We start from the raw sequence: 10,000 nt of genomic DNA, 5'->3' as shown, positions 1-10,000 counted from the left end.
TGCCAACAATATGGAGCCTACCACACCAAATATGACTCTGCCCTTCAATCCTTGCTTGCCAAAGAAATATTATATTTGCAGATCAACCTCTTGGCCTCAAATCATGAAAGAACCAACCTCTTGCTGGCGAAGAAAAGCTCTTCTTGCTGGACTTTGTGCAAAGCAAGCCAGAGGAGCGCTGATTCGTCTCCGACTGGAGAATTTGTGCTACCTGGACACCTCCTCTAAGTTCTTTTTTGGACTGGAAGATCAAACAAAGAGAAGTCAGCAGATAACTTCAGTAAGGACAAAGGAAGGAAGGATAACACACAATCAAAAAGATGTCAGAGCCTCACTCAGACACTACTTTACTGAACTTTATCATGCTCCGAAAATCGACAACAAAATGGTAACAGTGCTGACTTCTTCCTTACCTACCTTGTCAAAATCTGCAGTTCTGCAAATGGACAAGGAAGTAACTTTGGAGGAACTCCAAGCTGCTCTTCAAACTCTACCCTCGGGTAAGGCCTCCGGTCTGGATGGAATTCCTGCGGAATTTCATAAAACCTTTTGGGACCTCCTCGGACCAGAACTACTTGAGGTTATAATCGACGGTCGACGATCAGGCTCACTGCCATTAAGCTGCCGGAGGGCTGTCCTCGCCCTTATCCCCAAAAAAGGAGACCTTCAGCAACCACACAACTGGCGTCCCATCTCATTACTCTGTGCAGACTACAAAATATTTTCCAAGGCCCTTGCCAACCACCTTAAAGCCATAATCGAGGAGATCGTACACCCAGATCAGTCTTACTGTGTCCCGAAGAGGACAATTCATGACAGTATCTTTATTGTGCGTGATATAATTGACATCTGTTCTCTTGAGCAAAGGAATGTCGGGTTGGTGTTCTTAGATCAAGAAAAGGCCTTTGATACCATTGATCATTTTTATCTTTTCTCTGTTTTACGGGGGTTTGGTTTTGGGGAAAATTTTATCTCTCATGTGCAGTTACTGTATAACAACACTTTTAGTCTCTTAAAGGTTAACAACATTTTATGTCCCCCTTTCCCGGTTAATAGAGGCATTCGTCAAGGGTGCCCTCTTTCTGGCCTCCTGTACTCTCTTGCGATTGAGCCTTTACTCGTTCGGTTGCGTGCACGTCTTCTTGGTTTCCTTCCTCAACCAATGGCGAACCCGTTTAAAGTGATTGCTTATGCAGATGATCTTTGTGCAATCGTTCGCTCGAATGAGGACGTCTCAGCCTTGGTCCGTTGCATTCATGAATTTGGTTTGGCAAGTTCCACAAAAGTGAACTGGGGAAAAAGCAGAGCTCTCCATCTTGGTCCACAAAATGGCGCCATTCCTCCGACTCTTCCCGAGAAACTTAAATGGGAAAGGGATGGAATTCTTTTCCTTGGCGTCTTTCTTGTAACTGAAAACGTCATTTAAAAAAAAACTGGGAATCTCTAATAATTAAAACTGAGAGACGTTTACGAAAGTGGAAGGGCTTACTTTGTCAACTCTCCTATCGGGGCCGAACCCTTGTTATAAACAACCTTGCAGCATCAATGCTTTGGCACGTTTTTATAGCACTGCAGCCCCCAGATTTGTTTCTTAAAAAATTACAATCAATTCTTATTGACTTCTTTTGGGGAGGAAAGCATTGGCTCCAACCTGGTGTGTTAAACCTGCCTGTTGCTGAAGGAGGACAGGGGCTGATTGCTATTACCAGCAAGGTGATGGCTTTTCGCCTCCTTTCGCTTCGCAGATTGCTGTACACGGACGTCTCGTGGAAGGCCTTGGCTCACTGCCTGCTTCGGCAGGCGGGGAAACTCGGCTACGATCAGCAACTGTTCCTTATTGACACCAAGAAAGTTGATATAGCATCAGTCCCCCTGTTTTATAGAAGCATGCTGAAGGCATGGCAGGCAGTCACTGTTCGTCGAAATAACAATGACTACTCCCTGGAAATGTTTTTAAATGAGCCTATCTTTTTAAACCCCATTTTTGAAGGGGTCTGCAGCAATTATATTCTTGTGCAGAAGTTTATTGATGCTGGATGTACGAAGGTAAAAGATCTCAGAACTCCTTCTCCTTATAAGTGGAAGCCAGCTGCTGACGTCGCTGTGGCCACTGGAGTGAGGTCCATTCGAATTATTGGGAGAATCTTTTCTGTGATTCTGCGCTTTTTCAAGCAAACCAATCTGAAATGGATTCCACAGGTAGAAGCTAACCTTTCTTTATCCCAACATCCCTTTCCAGAGCTTTTGCTTCATTTTCAAGGTTTCACCTCCTTTAAATTGATGGAAAAATCTTCTGTTTACGCTTTGTGTGTTAAAACCCTTGTTCCCGATAGACCTGCGGAACCACAAGCACATTGGGGGAGAATGCTTCAGACCACTCATTCTACTTCGTTCAACTGGCATGTTATGTACAAGGCACCCACTACCAAGCACTCCGGAGATTTGCAGTGGCGACTGGCACATTACATTTTACCATCCAGTGTTTTATCTCATCGTATATGTCCCGATAACACAGAATTGTGTCCCTTCTGCGGTGCCACAGAAACTATTTTTCACATTTTTATTGATTGCTCAAGGTTGGCACCCCTTTTACAGTCTTATCACGTGCTATCCGGGGACTCGGCCTAATTTTTACTTGTTATGGTTTTGTTTACGGTTTTAGCATCTTCCACCAGCGTAAATACGAGTGCCTGTTAGCAAATTATTTGTCCTCTGAAGCGAAGCTTGCTATATACATGTCAAGGAAACGCAAAATTCAAGATGTTTGTGATTCTGTTTCCGATGTTGTTTACCTCTTTAAAACCTTGGTCACAGCACGCGTACACCTTGAAATTCATTTCAGTGATTGTACACTGTTCTCACAACAGTGGTGTGTGAATACATTCTTATGTGAACTTGTTGATGGTGTACTTACATTGAAGTTTTAATTTACCTTGTTTCTTTGTTGGGCAATGCTCAGGCATTTGCTTGTACTGGTATAACTTCTCTTGTCACATCATGATCCCAAACAATCAAGAAGCCAAAAGTGTCTGTCTGTCTGTCTCTCTCTCTCTCTCTCTCTCTCTCTCTCTCTCTCTCTCTCTCTCTCTCTCTCTCTCTCTCTCTCTCTCTCTCTCTCTCTCTCTCTCTCTCTCTCTCTCTCTCTCTCTCTCTCTCTCTCTCGCTTGGCACGCACGTGCAAACGCAAGGGGCTGTTGCTCAGTCTCTGGCGGTACGTGTGGAGCCTGTGTTGCTTTCTCTCTTCTTATCATCTTCTCCTCTCTCTAATGTATGTTTTGGGGGTGTTCCTTGTGTATAAATTGTTATCAATGCTTTATCGATTACTTGAAAATTGAATTGGTTTCTTCTCTTCTTTTTTCCACTCTTGTATATAATCCTTTGCTTTGTTGTATTGAATTTTTACCCTTTATACTTTTTTGTAATAAAAGGACATAAAAGTCAAAAAAAAAAAAAAGTCTCTCTCTTCTCTTCTCTTCTCTTCTCTTCTCTTCTCTTCTCTTTCTCTTCTTCTTCTCTTTCTCTTCTCTTCTCTTCTTCTTTTCTCTTCTCTTTCTCTTCTCTTCTCTTCTCTTCTCTCTCTCCAATCTCCTTTGAAAATTCTACAATTACACTTTCTGATACAATAAACCTATGAGGTATTACTCTAACATAAAATTTATCCTGGAATCCACACATTACACAAATAGCTAAGTCTGCCTCGAAGAAATTAGGAGTCCTGTTCAGATGTCGAAAGTTCTTCTCCTATGAACAGTTGCTCCAACTCGAGAAATGATTGATTCGTCCTTGTGACTGCTCTCACATCTGGGGAGGTTGCAGCTACACAAACTTACTGGACAGAATTGAATCCAAAGTTAGTTGACTTGTCAACTCTGCCAATGTGAACTCAAAACTTGACACGCTCAAATTCCGCCACATAGGAGGCTCTCTTTCTCTTTTCTGCAGATAGTACTTCGGTTTCTGCTCACAAGAACTTACTTCTTGTGTACCTCCACCATTAGCGAGATCAAGGAATACTGGACAAGCCACTACATCACATGATTACTGTGTAGCCATTGGCGTCTCAAGGGTGGGTCGTTACGGTGTTTTTTTCTTCCCCTCCACTGCCATACTGTGGAATTCTTTAACTTCTCACATCTTCCCAAACACATGACTTTCCCTTTTCAAAAACTGATTTATTTCTTCCTCAAAAACTCTTCGACTATTCTCTTTTTCCTTATTTTTCGATCAATGCAGTTCTTTTATATAAGACTTGGCCTTGATGTGGCCGATTTAGTCCATTACTGAAGACTTCAACATGAAAAAGGTGGGGCAGCTCAGCGAATGATGGGATTGAGGCAAAGCCATCGGGATCCCCACTCTTTGATGATAGTTGGAAAACTACTGGCTCCTGGGGAAAACCTTCCTGGGTCAGATTGCAGTCGTGTGTGTCGTGTATTTGCAGTAAGTTCCCTCTACCTCCTCATCCATCATGAAATATATAATTACCAATTTGAGTTTTTTTTTAAATCAACAATTAAGTTCTGTTTTCAAGGCACACATCCTTTAATGGAATAACACAGCTGTGTGATCTTCATCCCTAGTTTGTCTTGTGAAATCATTTGGAATGACATTTTGAACTATGTTTGTGTGAATGTTGTTCCCAATTGCAGCTTTTCTTCGGGTACATCTCTTTAATTGTACAGGATATCACGTGGCCCATGACTTTTTGCAAACACCTAAAATGGAGCGGATTCTATAAATTATTTTCTTTCTGTAAATTATTCTGTCAGAATGACAACGACATGGCAGACCTCCACAAATGATTTATTATTCTTGTTCATGGCTTTCACACATTTATGAGGAGACCTGAAATGAAGCCATATTGAAGTGAACAGCAGGTAAGCAAATTCAAACGCAATACATTCATGTGTTTTCATGAGTTTTATTTGCAGGAAACAGACATTGATGGAAGAGTTACATAAAGAGTAGAGGAGGAACAAGTAAATCAGAAGAAAAAGAACAGCTCGGTGAACTGGCATGCATAATGTGAAGAAGTTGTGAAAACACTGCCCCATCACTTTACTGATGAACCCCAAGACAATACCATTTAAAACTTGTTCAATAAACCACTTATAGAATTATATGTTCGGCAAAAGATTTGCAAAGGGACAAGAAAAGCACAAATGCTGAATAATCACGAATTTAATCCCTTAAAGCTCCATTATTAGCTGCACCCTTTCATTATGTGCTCTCGGCGATTGCATCAAATCGAGAGTTGCTCACGATCTTGGGTGCGACACGTTTAAACCGGTATTTCCTTCAGATCCACTTCGATAGGGTAATGGTCACTGACACACAGAGCCTGTGGGAGTATCAGGAAAAGGAATCCTTTAACCACGTTACTTTGAATATGTCCTCATAAACATTTCAAATCTTATCTTTTATCATCAAACTTATTGATTTAACAGATCATATGTATTGTGTATAATATTACACTGGTCTCTGGGTACTTTAAATTCCAAACACACATTGATCATCTTCTGTGTTTACTGAGGACATTTATCACCTCTGAAATGTTGCTCCATGTTCATTGAACTCATCCTCAATTAAAATGGGGAAAAGTATTATATAAAACAGAAATTTCATTAAACTGGGAAAACCAAAAAAATCATTACGTCCATGGAACACAGAACTGTATTAATTGTAAACCAGATAGATCTAAATGAAGGAGAAACGTAACCTTTCATCCTTCATTGCCATGTAATACCCGATTGATGTACTTGTGCACACTTTATGGAACGCCAAGTATAACCAAGCACCAAACGATCAACCATCAATAGAAAAGTGCACTATGAATGATCGTTAGGTTCTGAATGTCCAATCAGTGACAGGTATACTCTGCTCATACCTCATTCTCACTGAGAGAGTATTCCGTCTGAATGTTCAAAGGTTTTGCTGATCCAGGTACAATAGCCTCTTGTAATGCCGATCCAAAAACCACAAATCTGTAAGTTTGAAAACACGTGAAGGGAAACAAGGGGGAGAGAATCGAATTACACACAGAGGAAGGTAACTCCAACCCTACCCCTAAACCTAACCCAAACAGCACACAATATCTCATCATTATGTTTATCATGATTGGGTGTTGTGCCATTGGATGGACCAATGAATCGGTGTAGGATTTCAGAATGTAAGGATTCCCTGCAGATCCCACAAGGAAAAAGGTTGGGAAAACAAGTATAAAAAAGACATAAAATGTCACAGCCCCGTTGTTTGATTAATTTTGCTGTGTGGACGTGAAGGGCTAGCCCATATTTATGTGCAACTAAAATGGACGCCAGCCTACCAGTCGGCCATCTTCGATCTGATGTGGAAAAATAAATGACTAGCATATGTAAGACATCATTCGTTATGTGTATGACAAGTTTAAACAACATCGGTAAATGCTTGTCCGAGAAATGGTTGAGGACACACGCACGCAGGGACGTGAACAGAAACCAACCGTTCGCCCTCATTTCGCATGAAGTCCAACAGAGGCTAATAAAGTTATTCATCTGAGATGGAAACCGACTTCGGAGTTGTTTCTGTGCCAGGTGTGTGTGTGTGTGTGTGTGTGTGTGTGTGTGTGTGTGTGTGTGTGTGTGTGTGTGTGTGTCTGTGTGTGTGTGTGTGTGTGTGTGTGTGTGTGTGTGTGTGTGTGTGTGTGTGTGTGTGTGTGTGTGTTCATTTATGGGTAGTGATGTAATCATATTGCAGTTGGTAGTTCATGAGTCTAACTGATAATCACACATAAATCATCATGAAACATGTAAAGATAATTTGTTACGAATCAAGAACACGTTTTTGCAAAGTTCCTTTGAAGAAAACAATTCACTTGTGTGTCTGCAAGGTGTTTATTATTTAGTTATTTATTTATTGATATTGCATTTAGTCTAAATGTTGTAGTTAACATTGGTTACTATTAACCATCACCAGGCTTGTGGTTAACAACTGAAGCTATGTCATTGTAAGAGGAAAGAGAAATGAAAGGAAATAGGTTGAGAGTTTGGAAAATAAGGGAAAGGGTTGGGGATAGGTAACAGGTAAGGAATCTGGGTGGAGTGGGGTAAGGAGAAGAACAAGTTTCACATTTTTGCGAATGTTATAACTGAATAATCCCAATGAGCACATCATTCAGGATTGTAGTTGCTCTTACTATATAATGTCCCAATATAATTGAGGAATTGCAAACAAACCGGTCATTTGCAGAGTTGATATCCTCTTTCACCATTGTGTCCATATTCTCATCAATGAGCCAAAGGAAGTCACCAAACTGGTTCAAACTTTCGTCCTCCTGAGGATGTTTCATGGCACTAAAGTCTCCGAGAAACATGGCGGTCATCTACAGAAGAAACAGAAAAAGGTCATGTGATCTCTTTGGATCCTCGATCACCAGAATTATATTATTTAATTTCTAATCTTCTTTCCAGATGAAGGATTGAAGGATGCGTGATGGTAATTGTGTAAATGTACTCATGTCCACGATTGAAGGATGTATGATCGACGTTATGGAAATGTACTTGTGTCCACAAAGCTCCATTTATGACTCCATTGATGATGTTGGCTTCGTGGACCCTCAAACCAAGGAATCCATCCAAACATTCGTTGCACATCCTGAGCCCCTTGACTTTACAATTCATTGTTATTAAACTTTCTGAAGTATTTCTCAAAATTTTGTTGAAGGTTAATTTCAAAATGTACCTGCGTCATAAATTATTGAATTTACATTGTGTCATAAAAAATATTTCAAGAGTCATAGACTATGTGGAGTGGATATTAAATTTACAACGGGAGATCTGCACAGATTTTATTTAAAAAAAAAGTTTTTTTATTGTTCTTACCGTGTTGTACCACTTTGATTGAACTGCTTGAAACATTGAAGAAAGTTTACGACTTTCTTTCTTCACTTCGTTTGGATCCGTCCAAATGGGGATAAGAATCAAATCCCTGATACCTGAAAAAAACAAAATTTGTTATCGTCTGTAATTGAGAAACACAATTTAGCACAACACAGGCACAAACACCACCAGGTGTATCTCTCATGAAAACTATGCATATATATATATATATATATATATATATATATATATATATATATATATATATATATATATATTTAAATGAAGATGTATGTATTTATTTATAAATATATATGTACAGATATATTTTTATAAATATGAATATATATATATATATATATATATATATATATAAATATATACATATATATTCTTCTTCTTCTTTCGGCTGCTCCCATTTGGGGTCGCCAAAGTGGATCATCCGTTATGATCCGCATAATCATTTGGCACAGGTTTTACGCCGGATGCCCTTCCTGACGCAACCCTGGTCGCCTCTTATGACACAGGGATATGGTACACCTATTCTAACCGGGGAATATATATATATATATGTACATATATATATATATATATTTTTTTTTCCAACGAAATGTTTATGTTATATGTTGAACAAAAAACATACCTTGGTGTGTTTTGATGATCATTCAGAGAGATTTTTGAATATCGCTCATATTGGTCATCTTTCCTCATAAATGTGTGTGTGTGTCAGGCCATTCATCCGTCAATCTCCTCCATAACTCCAAAACTATGAAAACTCGGGGCCCTGAACTTTGCATGCATACGAAGGGAACTCCAATGGAGTGCATGAATGAAAATTGGGTGTTTGAGTTAATTAAAATACACCTTTGGAAGATATAATTGTTTGCAAATTTAGTTCATTGTGTTTGCTATTTTTCAATTTAATTTCGACCCAAGGAGTACACCTGAATGCACACCCCTGATATGTATTACCTTTAGTGGATTTGTCATTGGAAATCAGTACTGTGAGGATTTTGTAACAACGCACATCGTTGGTGCACTCAGTCCTTGGAAAAAAATGAACAAGCTCAATCTAGATCCATACATTGGGAACATAATCTGTGCAGAGCGTTGGTGCTGCCTAAGCAGTTTCCTGGGCTATTGGGCAGAATGCTGGAGGATCGCCACTCCGACACAGGATACCAGCAAGCTGGTACTTATTTTTGCCAACCTCAGGATGACAGGCTGAGTCAACGCCACCTGGTCTTAATTCAACAGCAAATCGGAATTTGAACTCAGGACCCTCGGATACCAAGCTCACCATTCCAGCCATTAAGACATGACCCAGCAATACGCTCAATCGACTAACGTGGAAATCTGCTTCAAAGAAAAAAATCTCAAGTTTTCCACTCATGTTGAGCTCAAGGAGAACCTATCACTGTTCGCTCGACTGCTCATCAATGCATGATCACACCCAGATGTTTATCTCCAAGTCGCTGTTGTCATGTGTGAGTTCAGTTCCATTCCAAGATCTCTATTTACATCAGATGGCTCCCTTTAAGTCTGCCTGGACCAGCTAAGCTGATGGCGATCTTGGAAGCTCACACACAAAAGGACAATGAACCAAGTTATCTCAACACTGATCTCAAAACAATCACAGACAATGTGGGAAGAGCGAGACACCGATTGGACATATGGTGTCCTCATTCTGGGATCTCAAAATGTATTATTGAACTCGTATAAAAACATGGAACCCTGGGACTTTGCTTCCCAATGTTCCACATAACATATCAACACATTTAATACAATAAACATTAGATTTATCATAAAATTCCCATGGGAATACCACAAGGCCCTTGGACCAATGGGGGTGTTATGAAACAATCAAACGAACTCCAATGAACAATCATCACACACAATAAATCACATTCCAAATCTGTAATTTTCGGAAGTGTAATGAAATATAAGTAAATATTGTTTTGTACCGATAAAAGGAGCATTGTGTAAACTAAAATGTGAAAGTTTTTAATACTTACTGGTGTTATTGGCCTGAAACCTCACGAAGAATGCCTCTGGATGAAAGATATTATAATCTATTAATTTTGGACCCCTGGTTCCGTGGAATCATATTTCCATCTCCACCAAGTCTGATCTGCAAACAAACA

At 39.8% G+C, this 10,000-nt stretch overlaps 1 protein-coding gene across 1 annotated transcript; it reads right to left on the bottom strand.

The window, feature by feature from the left end:
- Positions 1 to 5,022: 5,022 nt before the first annotated feature.
- LOC147007430 (deoxyribonuclease-1-like) lies at positions 5,023 to 9,939 on the bottom strand. Its single transcript, XM_085867165.1, has 5 exons — positions 9,872 to 9,939; positions 7,860 to 7,972; positions 7,215 to 7,360; positions 5,888 to 5,984; positions 5,023 to 5,341 (listed from the first exon to the last, which is right to left on the bottom strand). Exons 2-5 carry the CDS (start codon positions 7,893 to 7,895, stop codon positions 5,282 to 5,284), a joined length of 339 nt encoding a protein of 112 aa, XP_085723291.1. The 5' UTR covers positions 7,896 to 7,972; positions 9,872 to 9,939; the 3' UTR covers positions 5,023 to 5,281.
- Between the last annotated feature and the right edge of the window lie 61 nt (positions 9,940 to 10,000).

The sequence above is a fragment of the Eptatretus burgeri genome, unplaced genomic scaffold (genome assembly GCF_056783735.1).
Source record: "Eptatretus burgeri isolate ZD-2024b unplaced genomic scaffold, Ebu_testis_v1 Ebu_testis_scaffold_175, whole genome shotgun sequence".
NCBI classification, from domain to species: Eukaryota; Metazoa; Chordata; class Myxini; order Myxiniformes; family Myxinidae; genus Eptatretus; species Eptatretus burgeri.
The sequence above is the reverse complement of the archived record's forward strand: the minus strand, read 5'-3'. Positions and strand labels throughout refer to the sequence as shown.